Source organism: Saimiri boliviensis, chromosome 21 (assembly GCF_048565385.1).
Source record: "Saimiri boliviensis isolate mSaiBol1 chromosome 21, mSaiBol1.pri, whole genome shotgun sequence".
Taxonomy (NCBI): domain Eukaryota; kingdom Metazoa; phylum Chordata; class Mammalia; order Primates; family Cebidae; genus Saimiri; species Saimiri boliviensis.
Genome location: NC_133469.1, coordinates 4072853 through 4095572, shown reverse-complemented (window position 1 = coordinate 4095572; position 22720 = coordinate 4072853). Strand labels below are relative to the sequence as shown.

General features: G+C 51.0%; 1 protein-coding gene across 18 annotated transcripts in view; it reads right to left on the bottom strand.

Moving 5' to 3' along the window:
* The window catches only part of FAM118A (family with sequence similarity 118 member A), a 38676-nt gene extending 19802 nt beyond the window's left edge, over nucleotides 1–18874 (bottom strand). Inside the window, exons 1-4 of one of the 18 annotated variants that reach the window (XM_039463252.2) lie at nucleotides 18207–18414; nucleotides 17550–17620; nucleotides 4948–5003; nucleotides 3904–4159 (exon numbers count right to left, since the gene is read on the bottom strand). In XM_039463252.2, coding sequence (XP_039319186.1) covers nucleotides 3904–4159; nucleotides 4948–4994 — 303 coding nt within the window. In that variant the 5' untranslated portion in view covers nucleotides 4995–5003; nucleotides 17550–17620; nucleotides 18207–18414. The other 17 variants (XM_074391192.1, XM_039463256.2, XM_039463254.2 and 14 more) reach the window with 17 other exon arrangements.
* Nucleotides 18875–22720: the final 3846 nt, after the last annotated feature.

Sequence of the window (22720 nt, the reverse complement as noted above, 5' to 3'; positions counted from 1 at the left end):
CTATTCAGCAGGTAAGCAGGCCATGTTCTCTGGTGCCAGAGACACAGCAGCTAGAAACAAAGAAAACGAGGCTTCACAGAATGCATTAAAACTCCAGACCAGGGGACAGGCAACGCACACATGTGTAGCACGCCACCAGTGCCGCTGCCATGGGAAAGCAGAGCAGAAACGGGGGCAGGTGCTGTGGGTGAGGGTGGTCAGGACCAGGGCACCAGGGAAGCCTCTCTGAGAAGGGGAGGCCTGAGCAGAGGCCTGAGGAGGCGAGGGCTCCTGGACAATGTTCTAAGCAGAGGAAAAAGCCAGGGCCACAGCACAGAGGTCATGGCTCAGGCATGCCCAAGGTCAGCCAGAGGTCACTGAGGCAGGAGAGGAGTGAGGGGAAGTGTCAGCTGCAGAACCTGATGACCTGGGCTGAAGAGCACAGTACAGACTCTGGCTTTCCCCAAGAGCTGTGGAGTCCAGTTTGCTCTTTCTCGGTGGTGTACGAAACTGTGTGTCTTGATGGCACCCCTCCAATGAGGCAGGAGGTAGCGTTTCTTTTTTCTTTTTTTCCGAGATAGGGTCACGCTTTGTCGCTCAGGCTGGAGCACAGTGGTGCCGGGATAGTTCACTGCAGCCTCCAAGTCCTGGGCGCCTGCGAGCTTCCCACCTCAGCCTCCCAAGTAGCTAGGGCGACAGGTGCCACTACCACACCCAGCTCATTTTCTTTCCTTAAAAATTTATTTTTTAATTTTCTATATTATTTTATTTCATCTTATTATTTTATTTGAGACAGTCTCACTCTGTCACCCAGGGCGGAGTGCAGTGAGTGGCACAGTCACGGCCCACTGCAGTCTTGATCTCCCAGGCTCAAGTGATCCTCCCACCTCAGCCTCCCAAGTAGCTGGGACTACAGGTGCACAGCGTAACACTTAGCTAATGTTTAAAAAAGGTTTTTTTTGAGACAGAGTCTTGCTGTGTCGCCCAGGATGGAGTGCTGTGGCATGATCTTGGCTCACTGTAACCTCCCCTCCTGGGTTCAAGCGATTCTCCTGCCTCAGCCTCCCAAGTTGCTGGGATTACAGGTGTGCGCTACCACACCTGGCTAATTTTTGTATTTTTAGTAGAGACGGAGTTTCACCACATTGGCCAGGTTGCTCTCAAACTCCTGACCTCAAAGTACTGGGATTATAGGTGTGAGCCTATATAGGCCTAAAATTTTTTTTCATTTTTTTGTAGAGACAAGGTATTCCTACGTTTCCACAGCTCATCTTGAACTCCTGCCCTCAAGTGGTCTGCCCGCCTCGGCCTCCGGAAGTGCTGGGATTACAGGCGTGAGCCAGCACACCTGACCAGCAGTGTTGCAGACACTCTGAGAGAAGCCGGAGGGTCAGGCCTCCGGAGGCAGCTCCAGCGGTCTCCATTGGCCTCGGCAGGAGCTGCCTCTAAGGGGCCCCGAGAGCCGAAACCTGGCTGGATGGCTTCAGGAGAAAAAGGAACTGGTGATAGCAAATCCAACAGCCGTGCCTCCGAGCTTTGCTGGGAGGGGACACAGAGGCAGGGCGGGGGTGGGCCCGGGCCAGGCTCCCAGCCTCACCATCACCGTCTGCCTTGGCAGCTGGGCATCAAAATCCCTCCCCTCGCCCCGTGTGCCTGCTTGTGTCGCTCCGCCAGCACAACAAACCAAGACTCAAGGGTTCCCGCTCATCCCACTGCTCTTCTGACTCTCCCACCCCCAAAACCGTCCCCGCTGCTCCCAGTGGGTCGTGTCTGCCGTCAGCCAACTCCCACAGCTCCATCCTCTTCTGGGAGTGCTCGTCTCCTCCCCCACCCGAGACCTGGCTCTAAGTGTCCCTCTGCACTCCCTGCACCACTGAAGCTGGGGGCTGGGCTCCGGGCTCCCTGCACTCTCTCCAGCTGTGCCTCTGCCATCATTTGGGGTGACTCTCATGTCCGTTTGGGATCACGGCCTCTGAACTCCTCCCGCCACTCTCCTCCCATGGTCCCACCATGGTCCCAGCCCATCTCAGCCATTCACACACACAGCCACAGCCCAGATCTCATCATCACCCAGAACCTGGATCCTTTCCAGAACCTCTGGCCCAGCCTCCCCTGGCCAACCACTCCCCCCCAGCTCCCCACCTCTGTAGCACCTTGGTTCCCACGGAAACTTCAAGCCCACTGAGGCCTGTGGGCTACCGACCGTATAACCACCAACCACAGTCACTCGCTGCCCTCTGTCCTGCCTTCCTCCATTGAGCAGCTTAGCGTCTGTAACGTCTGTACACCACCCTCTCCCCCAGATACTTTCAAAGCCCCTCGCCCTTCTCTGGTATTGCTGGAATTCCTGATGCAACCAGCCCTCAATACAGCTGTGTCGACTGGCCTCACTTCAACACTCCCTGATGGAGGTTTTCAAAAACAAGCAAAAGTGAACAGAAGAGGTTCACTTTTGAAACTCACACACTCATTTTCAAGACAAATGATTCTCACTCTAGCCGGCCTCTCTCCATAAACAATTCTCACTCCAGCCGGCCTCTCTCCACATGAACAACAACAAGGGCCCTCCATGCTGCCCAGTGACCCCACCACCTTTCCTGGCCTCTCTTCTTCTTCCTGTGACGGGGTCAGCAAATGTTGTCTCTAAGGGCCAGAGAGTAAATATTTCAGGCCTTGTGGGCCATAAAGTCTCTGATGCAACCACTCACCTCTGCCTGGAGGCACGAAAGCAGCCAGACTGTACGGAAACACACCCAGGCCCAGGGCCGCACTTGTCCAACCCCTGGCCTCTGATGAGACTCAACCCTCATCAGTACAACACTCACATGTGGCAAAGTCACCTAACTAAAAACATTTCCCAAGCTCTGGCAAAGGTAGGTGCAGCCCTATGTGAAACTCTGGCAGAGGAGAGGAAACAGGAGCGGTAGGCGTGACGTTGGAGGCGGCCCGGAAGTCCCGAACTTCCCTCCCTCCTTCACTTCCCCCTTCCACGCACTCCCTGAGTAAGCAGAGTATTACCAGCTGCCCGCAGAGCACCAGATGGCAGCTGCCAGCACAGAGGGGCCCTGCCCAACCACCACTTTCTCCCTGGGCTGCCCACGTGGGTCTCTAGGCGGGAATTATGAAAGTGCTCACATGAAGCCGCACGGCTTCGGGTATCCTTCCACGGCCAGCCTCACCTCTCCCACTCTCCTTGGTGATGAGTTCACCTCTTTTCCTGCTTCCTCCTCTATGTTCACACCTCCAACATCTCCTCCCGACCTGACTCTCAGATGGTGACTGAGCCTCTTCAGTAAATACAAGAGTGGAAGACAATGACTGCGAAGAGCCTGCGCCACACTGTCCAGCATCCTGGCCTTTCTGTCCACATGCCATGGCCCACCTGGGACCACAGTGGCCTGCCACACACCTCACCCTGCAGCAGACCCTTCAGCACCGGGCCTTGCTCAGGAACAGCTCCTGCGTCACCAGCTGCTTCTCCTCTCAACTAGGTCACCTCCACCGCAGATGAAGAAGCTAGAAACTCTCCCATCTTAAAATGTTTTAGGAAGCACTTGTCATCTGAAGAAATATGGCTGGCCTGCTTAAACCAAACATGCCTAAGGGCTATTCCTTCACTGAATATAAAATCACAAAGTTCATACTGAGTGCAGCTGATGACCCCCCGAGACGGTCTCACATGGTCAGGCTCCATTTAACAGGAGCTGCTTCAGGAGCCCCACACTGCACTGTGCCTGGCATCCCTCAATTTTAAAAGATGACCCTCCGACGGACTCAAGGAGTTCTGGCTCAATAGCCCAACTCTGCTGAGCACTGAACACAAGATAGGCCTGCAGGAGTTTATCATTAGGTTCACAGACTCGTCCAGCCTGGTGCAGAACCAACTTGTCCCCAAGAAGCCAGAGGTACCTGTCTGACACTTACAGGTGACATCTTCCGGATCAGATCATGGGCAACAACCAGCAGGTCCCGATCCTTGGTCACCTTCCTCCGGAACTCGGCGACGTCCCCGGGGTGCAGCACCTCCAGCTGCTCTGCAGCCTCGATGACGGCCTCGATGCAGCTTCTCCAGGAGCAAAGGGCAGGGATGCCCGGGGCCACGGCCGCACTGACGCCAGTCCCGATAACCAAGAGCAGCTCCTGCGGCTGCTTCCGGATGAGGCTTTTTAAAAACTTTCTACTTGAAAACGAGGGAGGGAGAATGAAAGTCAAAGTGGAAACAGTGCAGGCACAAAGTGAGTTCAGGCAGGCCTTGTGCTGTCCGTGGACGGACATGGGGACACTCACTCACTCACACACACACACACACACACACACTCCCCTCTTAACACTCTGGGGACACCGCCTGTGGACCCTTCTTCATGTATTTATTTCACATGTTCTACCCTGATTCCCTAAAGGATGTGGGACAGCTGTGTCTCATGCATCTTAAGTTGCCCAGTGTTAAGATCATGTTGAAGTGATATGTATTTGGGAACAAAAAGCTCAGCAATTTTCATTCCTTTGCAGCTGCACACAGCTTATGAAGACACATGACGACAAAATGACCCCTGCTTAACAGTGACAGATAAGAAAGTGAGCGGCAAAATGCTGGTTTTCTCCAATCTGGACCCGTTCTACAGTTAAGTGCTCTTTCTTGAGCTTCACAACAAAGCCTGCTGTCCGTCTATAGTCAAAGAGTTATTTCCTGGGAAGCACGACCCCTCCAGCTGGAGACGTGATCCCCCTAATGACATGTTGCTGGGCTCGGAGACTGGACTATGGCCGCTTCGCTGGGCGGAAAACTGCCTTCTGGAAGGTTTCGTACGCTGAAGCCTAGGCTAGGAAATGGCCCTGGAGGCCCCCTCGTGCCCCAATGTTTTCATTTCACTTTCGCCTTTGCAGGTGTTAAAGAACAGGTAAGCAGACTCATGACGATGTTACATGAAGTCAGTGAAGGTGCTGGAAGGTACAGTTGCCTTTAATTACCTGGATTTTTGTTCACTTCTATTTGCTGGCTTTTCCACTGAATCCATCTGTGAATTCTAAAGAGAAAAATTGGTCAGAAGTGACTTCTAATTCCTAGGTTAAAATTTTTATTTGCCGGGCGCGGTGGCTCAAGCTTGTAATCCCAGCACTTTGGGAGGCTGAGGCGGGCGGATCACGAGGTCAAGAGATCAAGACCATCCTGGTCAACATGGTGAAACCCCGTCTCTACTAAAAATACAAAAAAAATTAGCTGGGCATGGTGGCGCGTGCCTGTAATCCCAGCTACTCAGGAGGCTGAGGCAGAATTGCCTGAACCCAGGAGGCGGAGGTTGCGGTGAGCCGAGATTGCGCCATTGCACTCCAGCCTGGGTAACAAGAGCAAAACTCCGTCTCAAAAAAAAAAAAAAAAATTTATTCATCCCCTGGAAGAGAGTTAAGGCTAGAATTAAAATCAAAGGTCCTGGATCTTTATTTATATTAGAATACCTGAAGAATGTCACACGCAAATGACATACATCCAAAATGTGTCCTAAACCACCATTCCTCATCTCATGTGACTCATTAGGCTAGTCAGACTCTGCTGTTCTGCATGGGACAGCACAGAAGAAAACACACATGCAGGGACCCAGATGCAGGAGGGGGCTCCGTGGGTGTGGGGAACACTCCCGTGTGAGACCCCTAAAAGGCGTGAGTCTCACTATACGGTGAGTTTGATCCCAAACACAGTTTCCTACTGGAGGCAGTCGAGCTATCCGGAAATATAGGAACTGAAAGATGAATGATCAGTTTCTAATATCAACCACAATATCGTTTGGGCCTAAAATTATGCGTTGCTGCTAGACCGAGTGACCCCCTGCCGGCAACCGGTTCCTGCTTTTAACCTTTTTATGACTTTAAGATTAAGTTTTAACCTTTACTTACCTAACTGCCTTGTACCCTAGATAATGGTTTAACTGTCAATATTTGCAAAGCAAAATGCCACCATAAGGGATGGCTTTGATTCCTGACTCAGAGATTCCTGAATGGGGAAGTTGAGTTAAGTTGAGTCAGGAGTAGACAAAGGAGAATCCGATTAAAAGATATTCTGATGAGCAAAACCAAAAACCTTTTCACATCTCAGTTCTAAAACGAGGTCAAACCAGAGATACCTGCAGCCAGGAGGAATGATGTTTGGATATAAACAAGCCTTGTGAACAATGTTTGGATATAAACAAGCCTTGTGAATAATGTTTGGATATAAACAAGCTTTGTGAATAATGTTTGGATGCAAACAAACTTTGTGATTGTAGAAAATTTTGTTACTTTTTACAACCATTGATCGCATATCTGACTTCTCTATTGTATAGGCCATGTGAGGCATACATTTACATTCCTCTTACTATGAGGTAAACCAAAGCCAAGAAAATGTATTTATTCCTGGCCTTTGAAAAATAAAATTTGCTGTTTAGGCACAGCCTATCAGCCCTTCAGACGCCTCGCTTTTTCTCTCTGTCTTTATTAATTTTCCAGGCGCACTCCCTCTTCCAGGTATTGGGACCCTCTTGCAGGTCGAGAGACCCCCGGGCAGACGTGCCTACCCGTCCCGGACGGTCCACGACAGTGGGCCCCAAGCTGGGGGTTCTGTGGTCTCTTCCCACACCACTCTAGAAGAACTTCCAGTGCACAGGAACACCAACGACTCATCACAGGAGCAAAACACAGCAGGCAGCACCACAAAGTGGCCCGAGGCGGTTTTTCACAGGAAGCCAATGAGCACGCTGTGAGGTGCAGAGCACTGGGCTGGGGCATGGCCCTTCTCGGCACCAGCACCCGCTCCACACACCAGTGTTCCCCTTGGCCACACTGAAATCCAGTCTAAAGAAGTCATCCAAGTAAAAAGCCAATTCTGACCTTACATAAAAATAGGAACCCCAAACCATCTAGGTCTCTATCACCAACTATCTCCAGATTCTTTAATTTTTCCAAAATCAGACAAGGTGTGGTGGTTCATGCTTGTAATCCCAGCATTTTGGGAGGCCAAGGCAGACTGCGTGAGCTCAGGCGTTCCAGACCAGCCTGGGCAATACAGCAAGATCCTGTCTCTATATAACAAAAAAAAAAAAAAAAAAAATTTGCCGGGCATGGTGGTACATGCCTATAGTCCCAGCGACTATGAGGGCTGAGGCAGGAGGATCGCCTGAGCCTGGGAAGTGGTAATGAGCCGTGGCCATGCCATTCCACTCCACTCCAGCCTGGGCAACAGAGTGACTAGTTTCAAAAATAAAAAATAAAAATTTTCCAAAATCACATTTCCCAAAATCACATTTCCCCCCAATTCTAGAAATAATATCTACCGTAAGCAAGGAAAAATACAGGAAAATAAGGTTTTCCCTACAGCCCTATGATCTTTCAGCAATAACTGTTAGCATTTATATATTCCTTCTACTCTCTTTTAAAAGTGTTTACATGGGAGGCTGAGGCAAGAGAATCACTTGAATCAGCAGGTGAAGTTGCAATGAGATGAGATTGCACCACTGCACTCCAGCCTGGGCAACAGAGCAAAACTCTGTCTCAAATACATAAATAAATAAAAGTGTTGACGTAATTTGAGAACACAATGCATATCCTACATTTTCATGCATTAAAATACATTTCCTTATGTTATTAAAAACTATTCATAAATGTAAGTGTAATGTACACATATGAATTCTCTTACTGATCATTTCTGATGCAGAATGTTAGCATAACACTCTGACGACTGGCTTGGTGCACAAAGCCTGTATACTGTGAAATTACTTATTTAGGAGAGATTTCTGAGAAGAACTGCTAAGTTGAAGAGTATGAACCCTGTAAAATATCTTAGCACATACCACCAAACAGCTTTCCAGAAAAGTGGTCACCAGAATGCATCAGTGCTTGCTTTGCCACGTCCAAACCAGCACTGGCAGAAAATCACTTTGGCAGAGTACAGTGGCTCACATCTGTAATCCCAGCACTCTGGGAGGCTGAGGTGGGAAGTTCGAGACCAGCCTGGGCAACATGGCGAAACCCCATCTCTACACAAAATATAAAAATTAGCCAGGCATGGTGGTGCTCACCTGCAGTCCCAGCTACTTGGGAGGCTGACTGGGAAAAATCACCTGAGCCTGGGAAGTTGAGGCTGCAGTGAGCCACGATCATGCCACTGAACTCCAGCCTGGATCAGAGTAAGACCCTCTCTAAAAAAAAAAAAAGAGACAGACAGACAGACAAAAAGAAAAATTACTTTTTTGAGATGGGAGTCTTGGTCTGTCACCAGGCTGGAGTACAGAGGTGCAATCTCAGCTCACTGCAACCTCTGGCTCCCAAGTTCTAGCAATTCTCCTGCCTCAGCCTCCCTAGTAGCCGAGACTACAGGCACGCGCCACCACACCCGGTTAATTTTTGTATTTTTAGTAGAGACGAGGTTTCGCCATGTTGACCAGGATGGTCTTGATCTCCCGACCTTATGATCCACCCACCTTGGCCTCCCAAAGTGCTGGGATTACAGGCGTTAGCCACCTTGCCCAGCTGAAAAATTACTTTTTCACATGTGTAATCTACACACACACACACACACACACACACACACACACACAACCTGCCATTAGAATCGGGTCATCAAAAGTTATTTTCCAGGTAAGGAAACAAGGCTTCATCAGTCCATAAATATCATTAGATTGCAGAACTAAAAGGGATCCCGCTTATCCCCTGAAAATGTACACAACTAAGTAGAAGCATACATTTTCCCCAGGGAGAGTTCATGGCTTCCATCAAGGTTTCTATGACCTTCCCCCAAATGCTAAGAAACCACAGTCCGCAGGCAAAGAAAACCAGGCTCACAGGTGTCTGTAACTCGCCCCAGATAAAGGCTGGCAGAAAGCAGGCTGGTGTTTGGCCCTAATGCTAACCCTCTTTCACACTGGGGAGTTAACAGTAGAGTCATCAAACAGCAAATTGTTTTTGTCTTTAATCTACTAGATACTTTCTAAGGAAAGTAAGACATGTTGAGCTTCTCTAGTGTATAATATAATCCCTCCACCACAAATTAATAATATAAGCCACTCTGGAACCCAGCCCCGAGATTTCAATGACTGACTTAACTATTCACCAATCCTCAGTTTTACCAACTATAAAACATGGATTCTTGCTATTAGGCCGAGTTTTGAAAGCTCAAGACTCTCGTATGCAAGTGCTCTGGAAGTTGGAACCTTCAAGTCAAATAGCTCATGCTCTGGCCTGTGAACGAGGCCGCCCCCACACGTCTATTCCTGGCCTCCTGCTGCGGTGCAAGACTCAGAAGCCACTCCTGTTCAATGACAAGAGGGCTCATCAGCTGACTAATCCAAGTGCCCCCTACTCCTGCCCCCCAAAATAATCCACATCACTTCCAAATAGTTACTCCTCCCCACCTATGAGAAGGGCTTGTTTAGCTCAGCTTTCTGTACACGACATTTTAGACTATTTCTAAATAGTCCAGTGACCCCAAAAAACCACATGCCCAAAACTGTGACCATAGTAAAGAACTTTAAAAATCGACCTCTAGTTCATTCAATTCCTGTTCAACTGTTTTTGATTCTCCATATATACATGGTTATGGTTAGAAATTCAAAACCTAATATTACATTTACACATCTTCAAAAACAGTATGAACAAATTAAACTTTTTTAGGCTATATTTAACTCCAAAATTAAGTGATTTCAAAGTTTCCCAAAAGATCAAGATATCCCTATCCACAACACTCGCGTAACAGGCCACAGCTCGCACTCCAGGGTGGTTTGTGGCTGGCTTCAGTGCTCAAAACCTTTTCCTTAGCGTTAACTGCAGCCCTGGTGTGACTCCTTTACAGTATTTCAAACTGAACCACACAGAGTCCAACCTCAACAGGCAGATGGGCCTCTAGGCTTTAATACTCATGCATACCTTTAAGGATCAAAGGAGCCAACATGGAATGTACCCAGTTACATAAAAACTCAACACAGTAACTGCGATCTGAACTGCACAGTTGCCCATATTTAGACATTTACAGTTCAGTATCACACTACATGTTTAAAGGCATTACCTCATTTCCTGTTTTACAGCAGCATAAACATCAGTGTCAAATCTCACAATAACCTAGAAATTACCCTAAATCTCTCCCTTTTTAAACCAAGGTCCCAATAGGTAGGTGATCTCCAGAGCACTCAGCACCAGGTCCTAGAAGCTTCAGCAGGACAGCAAGCTCCAGCTTTCTGCTCCCATCCAAACACAGTCTAAGCCAATCAGATCCCAGACGACAGTAACAAAACCCTTCGGAGGCCTTTCAGACACTGCATCTCGTGGTTTCCTCGGTGACTATGTCGTCACCACAGTTTGCAGGCCCAGAGCCAAGTCATCATAGCAACCCTTTCTTTTTTCAAGGACTTATCAGCATTTCTGAAAGCAAAATCTGGCCCCAGCAGTGATTCTTATAAGCAGTTCCTGTCTTTAGTCCAAAGCCAAAGTCTTACCAGGATGCTGTCTGCTTAGAACTCCAGATCACAAGCATTTTATAAACCAGCAGAGTAGCTGGAGACTGCCTCCTTCTTCAACCTCTGGCGTCCAGCACTACAAAACGTTCATCAAACTGAGTTCAACGCAGAGTATAAGCTACCAGAATTGAACTTGTTATTTACAGGCCTACGGTGGTAGGATGTTAACTGCCCCGCCCTCTCACGCCTGCCGGCAGCCACACCCTTCTACAGCCCCTGGCAGACTCCAGGCTTAGCCATGTGACTTTTTGGCCACTGGGATATCATAGCAAATGGGATAACGGGAAGCAAGTACTAGTCTGACAGGCTCTCTTTACCACAGAGCCTGTCCTGGGGGTACCCTGCCCTGCCACCGGGTGGGCAGCCAAGGTACCATCCGATAACACAAGAGTAAGGCTGCCTCAGGCCACAACTGCATGAGTGACCCCAGCGAGCCTTGCAGAAGACCGGCTGGGTTGGGCCCGGGCGCTGGCCCTGGCACTCAGGCGCTGAGCTAGCAAACAGGCTGTGGCTGTCTGAAAACCCTCATGGGACAAGGAGAAGCCCAGGGTGCCAAGGAAAACAGAGCAGACAAATGAACGAACATCCACAAGGCTCTGAACATCCACAAGGCTCTGACGGCAGAGGGGAATGTGTGTCAAGAACTGCAGTTATTCAAAGTGGCATAACAAAAAGAGCTTAAATTACTCACTTTCCCTTACAAGCTATGCTTTCACTTAACAAGCATAACCCATCAACTGGAAGTGTCGAGACTGTGGGATCCTCAAAAGTATCCTTTAAAACAACCTCTTCTTTCTTTTTTTGAGAAAGAGTTTCACTCTTGTTTCACTCTAGCCCAGGCTAGAGTGCAATGGCAGCATCTCGGCTCACTGCAACCTCTAGGTTCAAGCAATTCTTCTGCCTCAGCCTTCCAAGTAGCTGGGATTACAGGCACATGCCACTACACCGAGATAGTTTTTTTTTTTTTTTTTTTTTTTTTTTTAGTAGACAGGTTTCATCATGTTGCTCAGGCTCGTCCCAAACTCCTGACCTCAAGCGATCCACCTGCCTCAGCCTCCCAAAGTGCAGGGATTATAGGTGTGATCCACTGCGCCCCACCCTCTTGATTTCTTTCTGTAAACAGATTACCATATGGGCTTTGAGCAGTTTCAAAAAGCAGGGAGATAAGAGCGTCCAAGCTGCATCTGATTACAATGAAGCAAGAGGGATCAGAGTAGACATAAGCTCAAAATATATCCATCTCTCACAGGAGTGAGTGGTATCACATTTATTCAGCAGTTTCCAAATGCTAACCTTTAACTCACCAGTAGTCAGTCCACACAGTGATAATAAAACGACACAGAATTTGCAAAGTCAGACATGGTCACTGTGACGACAAATGAGTTGATTTATGTTGAGGCCTTGGAGCAAAGCCCAGCAACACAGGACTATTAGCACCAATATTACTACTGCCACCGTTACCAAAGCACCTCACACTAAGAAATCTTTAATAAATGTACTACTCACAGGAGACAGGAGACTTGGAAATACTAAATGTGATCCGTGTAGCCAGGGTGGATCTTCAGGACCGGAATGTCTGTAAAGGAGGCCAGAATCTATCAACAGCGTTCTGACTACACCAAGGGTGGTCTGGAAGACAGGAGCCTTCACGCAAGTCCTTCTCAGCAAGGCCCTCGGCAAACGGCAGACGAGAGCATGCTACAGAAGCTCCGTGGCCAGACCCTGCTCATTAATATCCTCCTCTCCCCTCATTCTCATACAGGTCCCACAAATGTCCTTTCTCACAGCAACCAGGTTTCCCATGCAGGCTGGAGAGAGGAGGAGGAGTGTGCGAGCAGAAATCACAGAGCAAGGCTGGGTGCTGTGGCTCACACCTGTAATCCAAGCACTTTGGGAGGCCGAGGTGGGCAGATCACCTGAGGTCAGGAGTTCGAGACCAGCTTGGTCAACATGGTGAAACCATGTCTCTAATAAAAATACAAAAATTAACCAGACGTAGTGGTACGCACCTATAATCCCAGCTAGTCAGGAGGCTGAGGCAGAATGGCTTGAATCCCTGAGGTGGAGGTTGCAGTGAGCTGAGATCGTGCCACTGCACTCCAGCCTAGGCAACAAGAGTGAAATTCCATCTCAAAAAGAAAAAAAAAAAAAAAAAAAGCCGGGCGCGGTGGCTCACGCCTATAATCCCAGCACTCTGGGAGGCCACGAGGCGGGAGGATCACGAGGTCAAGAGATCGAGACCATCTTGGTCAGCAAGGCGAAACCCCGTCTCTACTAAAAATACAAAAATTAGCCGGGCATGAGAGGTGCACGCCTGTAGTCCCAGCTACTTGGGAGGCTGAGGCAGGAGAATTGCTTGAACCCAGGAGGCGGAGGTTGCGGTGAGTCGAGATTGTGCCATTGCACTCCAGCCTGGGTAACAACAGCGAAACACCGTCTCAAAAAAAAAAAAAAAAAGAAAAAGAAAAAAAAGAAAAAAAAAAATCACTGAGCCAGAAGAGTCAGTCTTCAAGCACATCTGGCAGTTGTATTTCTAACCACAAATGAATCATCTGCAGTCTAGCCGAGAGGTTTCTGGCGAGTTTGGTTAGCATGACAAGGTTCACCTGAACTGGAGACAAGGCATAAACGGGCAAAAAAAAAAAAAAAAAAAAAAAAAATTAAGTTGTGGAATCGCAAAGGAGAGGCTTAGCCTTGAACCACAACTCCACCCGAAGCAGCACTAGGAAGAAGGTGGAGAAAACACAGGATCTGGAGACTAGGAAACGCCACCCTTTCCCCAGCCAGGAGACCTCTCTAAGCCTCAGTTTCCCCATCTGCCAAATGGGTATTCCAACATGCCTATCACTGACTGGACTGCTGCAAAGACTTCAAGTGCCATGAATGTCTAAAGGGTACTTCATAAAGTACACAATTTTCTGTTACTCTAGACTGCCTCCATCAGCAACACTTTTCCAAGGCAGTCACCACAACTACATTTCAATGTAACCGTGCTTCTGGTCAAACTTAACTTCAGCCATTACCAATAATAAGGGATCTTCAGGATGAATTATTTTCTTCAGTTTACAGAAAATACGAGCCCTTCATTTGAACGCACTCCTCTCAACCAATCACTTTTTATTAAGTTCACCTTATAATGGGAAAAATGCCTTATTTTGTAATGATGGAAATAAATTAATTGGATTCCTGAAACCAGTCCCTCGAAACAGAGCTGCTTGGACAATACACACCCAAACCACGAAAACGGCAAAACCCGGCTGGGCGTGGTGGCCCACGCCTGTAATCCAAGCACTTTGGAGGCCAAGGCGGGAGGTTCGGAGTTCAAGACCAGCCTGATCCACATGGTGAAACCCCATCTTAAAAAAAAAAACAGCAAAACCCACCACTAGGATAATAATTTAATTCAAATTTAATTTAGCCACAAATTAATTCAAAGAGCAACATTAATTACTGCCACTTTTTCAGCCCTGAAGAGAGATTCAAGGGAAAATGCTAAGCATTTTATACACACTATCTCAGTTAACCCTCTCAATAACCCTAAGAGGTGGCTACTATTACCCATAACCTGGCTAAGGCCAACACTGAGCCCTTCTAACAGGCCAGCGCATGTTATGTATTATATATTCCTGTGCCTTTCCTCCTAACATCACTACAGCTTGAAATGGCAAACAAATATACATGATATTTTACTGGGAACTCTGCCATACATTAAAACATTCAACCTTTTACAGTTTGTCCACCAGATGGAACACATTAACTCAAATAAACGTGTTACTTTATGACAACGTGTTACTTAAAACACAACAAGACAGAGGCCAGGGGCTCAGGGACCCACCCACGTTTACCCCACCTCGAGAAGATACCAGAAAGTAAACCTCCAGTAAAATTACAATGACAGAAATTCAGAGCAGGCGGGATCTTAAAGGTTACGTGAAACCAAATGTCCTAATTTTTCAAAAGTGAAAATTGAGACTGAGAGCCAGTGACTTTGTCAACTTTCCCCAAGCGGCTGGGAACAAGCTATAAAGTCATTCCTGGCTCGTGGCCCATACTCTTCCCACTGCCCTGGGCACTGCCTGGTCCACTGTGACCTCGAAACTTTAAGGCACCCATTCCTACCTCTTTACCACCAAATCGTTACAAATAAAGCACACAGGTTTGTTTTCCACAGCTTCTCCTCCCCCAGAAAGGTTGAAGAGAAGAGTTGCCATGAGGCAAACCGAAGAGCTGGCAGAGCAGCCCTGGCCAGTGCCTACCACTGTCCCGGCTAGCTTGGCGGAGTGGGAACAGGTAAGGGGGGCCACATGGAGGAACAAGGCCGCCACTCAAGAGGACAGCATTTTCCTGGCAAGGAGACGCTGCGGGCTCCCTGGGGGAAGGACGCAGGACACCGGAGCGAGAGCCTGGCCAACAAGCAAGTGCTGGCTGAACTATTACTACCTGGGCGAGGACTCACTCCTGAGCCTATTTACTTTTTCTACCAAGAACAGATTATCTTGCCCGGGACGCTGGCTCACGCCTATAATCCCAGTACTTTGGGAGGCCAAGGTGGGCAGATCACCGGAGGTTGGGAGTTCAAGACCAGCCTGACCAACATGGACTAAAAATACACACACACACACACACACACACACACACACACACACACGTAGTCAGATGTGGTGTTGCATGCCTGTAATCCCGGCTACTCAGGAGGCTGGGGCAGGAGAATCGCTTGATCCCAGGAGGCAGAAGTGTGGTGAGCCAAGATGGAGCCATTGCACTCCAGCCTAGGCAAGATCAAAACTCCGTTTCAAAACAAAAACAAAAACAAAAACCATCACAACGTGTCCACCTGCTTCCAGCTCCAGCCCCTTTAGTCCTCCAGTCCCACATTGTCACATTGTCACCACAGGGAAATTCCTGAAACATCTGAACACGTCTCCCCTCCAACGGCCTGCCGCTTTGCGAATTGTGAGGTCTCCTGATTCCCATCTTACTCCTCCTAAAATCCTCGGAATCTCCAAAGTGCTGTCATTTTGTATGCTAATGAGCTGACCGGGGCAGAGAGCCCCAGAGTAGCTTCAGGAGGGGGCTTATCACCAGAAAGACCAAGGCAGGTTTAGATCCTTGGGACTTTCAGCCCCACCCCCTAACCTGGGGAAGAGGGGGCTAAAGATTAAGTTGATCACCAACGGTTTCATTAAGCATGCCTACATAAGGAAGTCTCCACAAAAGCCCCCGAAGGGCTGGGTTCTGAGAGCTTCCCGAGAACTAAATACAACCTTGTGGAGGTTTTTGATGGCGCCCGGGGAGGGCATGGAAGCTCTGCACAGCTTCCCCAATGCCTCGCCCTATGCATCTTTTCATCTGTATCCATTGCAGTATCTTTTATGACAAGCCAGTAAATGTGGGCATTTCCGAGTTTTGTGAGCTGTCCTATAGTAATTTTTTTTTTTTTTTTTGAGACAGTCCTGCTGTATCCCAGGCTGGAGTGCAGTGGCGTGATCTCAGCTCACTGCAACCTCATCCTCCTAAGTTCAAGCGATTCTTGCACCTCAGCCTCCCGAGTAGCTGGGATTACAGGTATGCACCACCATGCCCAGCCAATTTTGTATTTTTAGTAGAGATGGGGTTCTGCCATGTTGGCCAGCCTGGTCTCGAACTCCTGACCTCAGGTGATCCACCCACCGCGGCCTTCCAAAGTGGTAGAATTACAAGCATGAGCCACTGAGCCCAGCAAGTTAATCAAACCTAAGGAAGGGTCATGGGAAACCCAACTTGAAACTGGTGGATCAGAAGTTCCAGAAGCCCAGACTTGGACTGGGGTCCCTTGTCCAAAGGGGTGGAGGCAGTCTTGGGGGACTGAGTCCTCAGCTTTTGGGATCTGATGCTATCTCCAGGTAGACAGTGTCAGAACTATACTGAAGATACGCAGTTGGTGTCTGTGGCACAGCTGCCTGCCTGCTTGGTGGTGGGGAGAAACCTCCTCATATTTGGTCACAGAAGACATCTCTGTGCATTGTGGCTCAGAGAAGAGAAAAAGCACGTTGGATGTTTTCCCACACGTGGGTTCTCTTCAGGACCCCTAGCCCAGCATGGTCCTGGCCCACTTCTGAGACTCCGCCTCTCCTCGCCCTGGCCCACTGTGTCCTGTGTGCCTCTCCTGTGTGGTCACTAGGCTACAGTGATGCACAGACACCCAGTCACCCTGAAGCACTGTAGCAACCATAGGTCTTACGGTAACAGGACAGAAACCTCACTTCAAAAGTTCAGTCCCCAGGCTCAGACAGGAAAGAGTGGGAACCAGGCTTCTGGGCCTGGGCTTTCAGAAACTGAGCCCTGTTGCAGGAAGTCACAGTCCCCACAAGAACCAACTCGGTCGAGGTCAGCCCCATCTCTCACAGGGTCTTGCTTCTTCCAAAAAAAGTCTCCCCACCACAGCCATATGGATTGTTCAAAAACACACCAACTGCTGTGTCTCTCCTCCGGACGCCCTTCAACGCCCTCTCACTCCCTTAAAGCACCAAATCCCCCGCTCGGCTTACACTGGGCATGCTTTAGTCCTGACTGGCTCTCAGAATCACATCCTCTTTCTTGTCACTCCCACCTCAAACCCAGCGCTCTGCTTTTAAGTCCCAGCTTCTCCCGTTCCGAGTCTCTACGGGGACACTTCCCTCACTTCTCCCCCTGCCTACCTCCCGCCTTCCTTCAGCTCAGCTGGGTCACTTCTCAGGGCAATGGCAAGTGCAGTCGTTCAATAAAAGGTCGCGGGCATGGTGGGCCTGGGGGCGCCAAGCTGGGTTCTCCGCAGTTAGCACGCCCTCCTCCGCCACCTCCGTTAGGTGCGCTCCAGCCACACCTCCCGCCTTCCAACACCGCGTGCGTGGCAGCCTCTGCCTTTTCACGTACTGGCTGTCCCCTGGAAGTTTGCCCGCAATGACCCGGGCAAACTTCTCAACCTTCAAGAATCGGCTCACCTGTTACTTAGCACCTCCTCCCCTCACTGCTAAGAAGCCCTCCTTAGGACCAATCCCTTCCCCAGAATCCCACCCTCTCTCAGCAGGGTTCCCGTCCAGCGGCGACGGCTTCCTCCTCCGGGTTAAGACGACCTACTTTCCCTATGCCCCGGTTCCCTGGGTCCTGACAGCAGGGACTGTGTCATCTCCAGTGTCAATTCCTGGAGCCTATCAGGCATTCAAAAAAAAAAAAAAAAAAAAAAGTTAGTTCCTTGAATGAAAAAATTAAGAGGAGCCGACAACCGAAAAGCGTCCCCACGTGCCCTCACTGGCTCCCTCCGCAGGGCTCCCGACACCGTCCCGTGGGGCCACCCGAGTCCCAGCAGAGCATTAAAAGTTGAACCCGGCCCCGCACGTGCAGGCGCGGGGAGCGCAGCCCCGGCTATCGGGGGTCGCCGTCCGGCGCCCTGGGACCGCCTTCAGTGACCTCGGGGTGGGCGGCACGGCAGCTCGGGGGCTCGGGACACCGGCACTCACGGCCCCCCCAGGACGGCAGGGCACCGGGGGCACCTCCAGCGTTTCCGGAACCAACGGTTCTGGCCCCCCCCCACCGCGGCCGAGGGGCTCAGAGGGGTCTCGGCGTCCAGAGGAAATCCCGGGAGTTTCCAGGTTCGCGGGCCTGGGGGCGCCGGGCGGATCCTGAGGCGCCGTCGAGGGCCGGGGCTCCGGGGGGAGCCGAGAGGAGGTCCCGGGGTGGTCCCCGAGTCCCCAAGGGCTCGGGATGCAGGGGCCGCGGCCCGCCCCGCCCCCTCACCTGCGCGCCTCCGAGCCGCCGGTCCCAGCTCGCGCTCCCGCCTCTCCTCCTCCCGCCGCAGCGCGGGTCCCTCGGCCGCGCGCCCCTCACGCCGGGCCGGGCGGGGCGGGGGACGGTCCTCGCGGGGACTGCGCGCGCACGCGGGCTGGAGGCGACGGCCGGAGCCGGAGCCCGAGCGGACGCTGCGCCGCCTCAAAGCCTTCCCCGCGCGCCCTGGGGCGCCGCGTGAAGGTTCCGTTCCGAAACCAACGGCCCACGGCGCCCAGAAGCCCCGCCCAGGCAGGGCGGGGCCAGGATGCGCGTCCCGCCCCTCCGCCGGAGCCATGGGCCCCGCCCACCGGGAAGGCCACGCCCCCCAGAGTCTCCGGCGCAGGCGCGGTCGCGTGTTCGCGCGGAGCAGGCGTCCCAGCCCCACGTGGACCCCAGCGGCGTGTTGGGTTTGCCCATCTGTAGAATGGGGGCGGGAGCACGTTGCAGGGACGTGGCGAGCATCGGGTGCTATCGGAAGCGCTCCTCTGCAGCTGCGTCCTGCTCCACGCTCAGGCCCAGCTTCTGTCCCCAACCCGAGGCGGGCCTAGACCTGGGGCTGGTCTTAGTCCCCCAGCAGACTCCTGCCCGTTTAAGGTGGCCAGTACCGTCCCCAGCCCTACCTTGTTTTCAGAGTGCTTGTCATTCTCCGAAATCGGGTGCGCTTGTGACCGGCGCCCCCTTCCCGTGAGAGCAGGCACCTTGTGCGTCTTGTCCACCGAGGGTCCCCGGAAGCCAGCACGGAGCTGGGCACAGCATGGCAGCCTGTGACGTGGTAAAAAGCCCCATAAACCTGCATACCTCAACCATACCTGAGCTTTCTGTTGAAACTGCTCTCTACAACCCAAATGTGAATAATTAAGGACTGGAATCGCCGCCCAACCCAGACAACGTGTAAACAAATGCTAATCTTGACTTAGGTGAAGCACTTAAGTAACAATCAGAATGTCAGAAAGTCCCCTGGCCCTCGGGGGTGTCCGGAGCCCCTCACCCTCATCTCCGCCCAGAAGGTGATTTACAGAATCCACTAGCTCTCACAATGTCTGAAGCCCCTCACCCCCACTCCCAAGGTGATTTTTTACGCATATAAAAGGTCTTGACACCCTCATTTAGGGGCCACGGGTTGGAGAGACGGAGAGACGCCAGTCCTCGTGGCTGCGGGCAATAAAGACCCTGCAATTTGGCATCCTTTTGTCTTGGTGTTGACTTTCTATGCTCGCTCCACTACAACAAGCCCACAGGTTCGTGCGTGTCCTCGCCTCTCCTCCTCCTCCTGCTCGTCCCTCATCAAGAAATACTCTTCCCCGAGGCGGAGAATGGGGCCAGCTGCGGTTGGATCCAGCGAGGCCCCCTGACTCCTCGCGCATGCCTGTCCCAGGTTCTGCTTTGGTCAAGCGAGTGTGATCCTAGAATCCTCCTCGCAGGTGTTGCGAGGACTAAGTGAGATCGTGTGTGGGTAGGCTGGGCACGGGCCCCTCACGATCTTACTCCTCCTCCTTTGTCTGCCGCTGAAGTCTTTTCCTTACCTAAACAGGACCTAACCCAACCCCAGCCACTTCCTCTTCCCAGCCCGCCCTGCCCAAGCTGGAGTCAATTATTACTTCCTCTCTCCTCAGCACCTGTTTTCCCTGATTTTAAAGTTGGCTGTTAATACCTCCCCCGACCCCAGCTCTAAAGGAAGCTCGCATTTGTGACAGAAGCTAGTATTGTCTTAGCAGCCTGTGAAATTTGGGGGTGCCCAGAGCCAAGAACACTGTGGGGGGCAGTGTCTCTGGGATGAAGAGGGCAGGCCCTGGGCTTAGTCTATGGGGTCAGGCACCCCCTGAGCACTCTGCATTCGTTCCTTCTTGTTCCTAGAACAACCCAATGAGGAAGGCATCTTCATTGTTATCCCAACTTAACAGAAAGCGAAGCTCAGGCTCAAGAGTTTGTGTCGTTCCAAGCCTCAGCCCACACCTGCTCACCACTGAATACAGCTCCCCAACCCCTGGAGGTGGGATTGAAATCCAAAAAAAGGCCGGGTGTGGTGGCTCACACCTGTAATCTCAGCACTTTGGAGGCCAAGGTGGGTGGATCATTTGAGGTCAGGACTTCCAGACCAGCCAGGGCAACATGGCAAAACCCCATCTCTGCTAAAAATACAAAAATGAGCTGGACGTGGTGGCAGGTGCCTGTAATCCCAGCTACTCAGGAGGCTGAGGCAGAAGCTGCAGTGAGCTGAGATCATACCACTGCACTCCAGCCTAGGCAACAAAGAAAGATTCTGTCTCAAATTAAAAAAAATAAATTCAGTTCGTGAATACCTGCTCGTGTACTGGGTGCTGAAGCCCTGGAACTGTGGGTGACATGGCCCCTGCCCTCAAGGGGCTCCCAGGCCCCAGAAAGAATTTCAGTTAATAGGGCCTCATGGGCTGGTGCTGCAGACCCCAAAGCTCTGTGCAGGGCATCCTCTGAAGGGTGGTGAGACCACAGCAGTCATAACCTCCAGCCACGTTCAGCACCATCCCAGACAGGCTGGGAGTCTCAGCCCCTCCACCCAAAAACTCAGCCAGTCAGCCTTACAAGAACAAGGATAGCAGAAGGGAAGCCTCAGGAACAAGGCCTCCCCTTTCCCCACATCCAAGAGAGAGGCAGCTTGTCTTTGGTTGTGGAAAATTCCTGAGAGGCACTGTCCCCTGGGCACCTTGACCATTCTGAGTAGATAAGGGGGCAGATATGCCAGGTTGGCAGGGGGCCAGCATGGTGCTAGTGTTTGGGCATGACACGTCACTGGATACGATGGAGTGTCCGTGTCTGCCTCAGCCTCCACACAGCCGATGGGAGTGTAACTCATACGAGTGAAAATGTGTGTGCACAGCAAGGCTTGTCACCAGGATCCCAGCTACCAAACCTGGTCCATTTCTTTCCTTTAAAAAAGTTTTCCAGTTAAGAGATTTCCCGCTCTGGGTTCCCTTCCCACACCACAACAGCATGGGAGCGCTCTCGCGCTCTCTCTCTCTCTCTCTCTCTCTGTCTAATAAATTGCTCTTCCACAACACTCTTTGGGTCCAAAGAAATTAAAAATAATTTTTTTTAATTTTCAAGTTAAAAAAGATTTTTTAATTTTTTTTCATTTGAGTTGGAGTCTTGCTGTGTCGCCCAGGCTGGAGTGCAATGGCACAATCTCGGCTCACTGCAACCTCCACCTCCAGGGTTCAACTGATTCTCCTGCCTCAGCCTCCCGAGTAGCTGGGATTTCAGGCACCCGCTACCATGCCCAGCTAATTTTCATATATTTTTTAGTAGAGATTGGTTTTCACCATGTTGTCCAGGCTGGTCTCAAACTCCTGACCTCAGGTGATCCACCCGCCTTGGACTCCCAAAGTGCTGGGATTATAGGCGTAAGCCACCACGTCCAGCCATTAAAAAAATTTTTTTAATTAATTATTTTTCATGGAGACATGGTCTCACCATGGTACCTGCTGGTCTTGAACTCCTGGGCTCAAGTGATCCTCCCACCTTCGCCTCCCAAAGTGCTGGGATTACAGGCACGAGCCACCACATCCAGCCCAGACTCAATCCATTTCTGTATTGAGGGTACCTTGGGGAGCATTCGTGCATTTGGAATGTACATACCTGTGTGTGCACATACACACCACTGCGTACTGAGCACCTACTGTGTGCCAGGTGCTATTCCAAGCTCATCATAGGCGTATCGTTCCTCACCATCACTGCCACCCTGGGAGGTAGGTATTATTAATGTCCTTTAACAGACCAAAAAACAGGCTGAGAGGCTTTAGAGCGACTAGTGCAAGCTGGACAGTGGGCGTACGCTTGGAATTGCCGCTGGGGTCGGTCTGGCTGCAGAAGGAGCTTCGCACTGTCAGAAAAGAGGAGAGCCGACAGATTCACAGGCAGAGTTCCTGCTGGGACGCTCCAAAGAATGGACAGAAAGGACACCAGAGACAACAATCCCCCCATCCTGGAGAGGAAGGTGTTGCTTTATTGTGTAGACAAACCCGCAGCATAACACATAGGTGCCCTGCACCTGTGTACAAGAACACACCCCACAGAGTTAACACGCACCATGCAACATACACCCTCACGCTGTGTGTGTCATGACACATACATGCTGTAAACACGCTCATGGAAAAGGAGCTAGCTAAGTCTCTTAGCGCCTCCCCACATGCTATCCACACCACGTCTATTTCCTGTAGAAACTCTCCTGCTGCTCCCTGCCGCTGTGCAGGCTGGCAGGAAAGGCTGTGAAGCCATCGCTGAGCAGCAGGCGGGGTGCGTGTGGAAGGACGGAGGGGAGCCTGCCCCTTGGAAAAGTCTCTCTGGCCCTCCTTCTCCATCAGCTCATCTTCCCTTTGCCACACCCCACCCATTCCCCAGCTCAGGCCCCCTGACTGCTGGCCTGGAAGTTTTGCAACAGGCTGCTCTAAGGCTCTACTCACCAATCCATGTCACCTGTCCCCAAGCCATGCTGCGTCCTGGAGGACTGG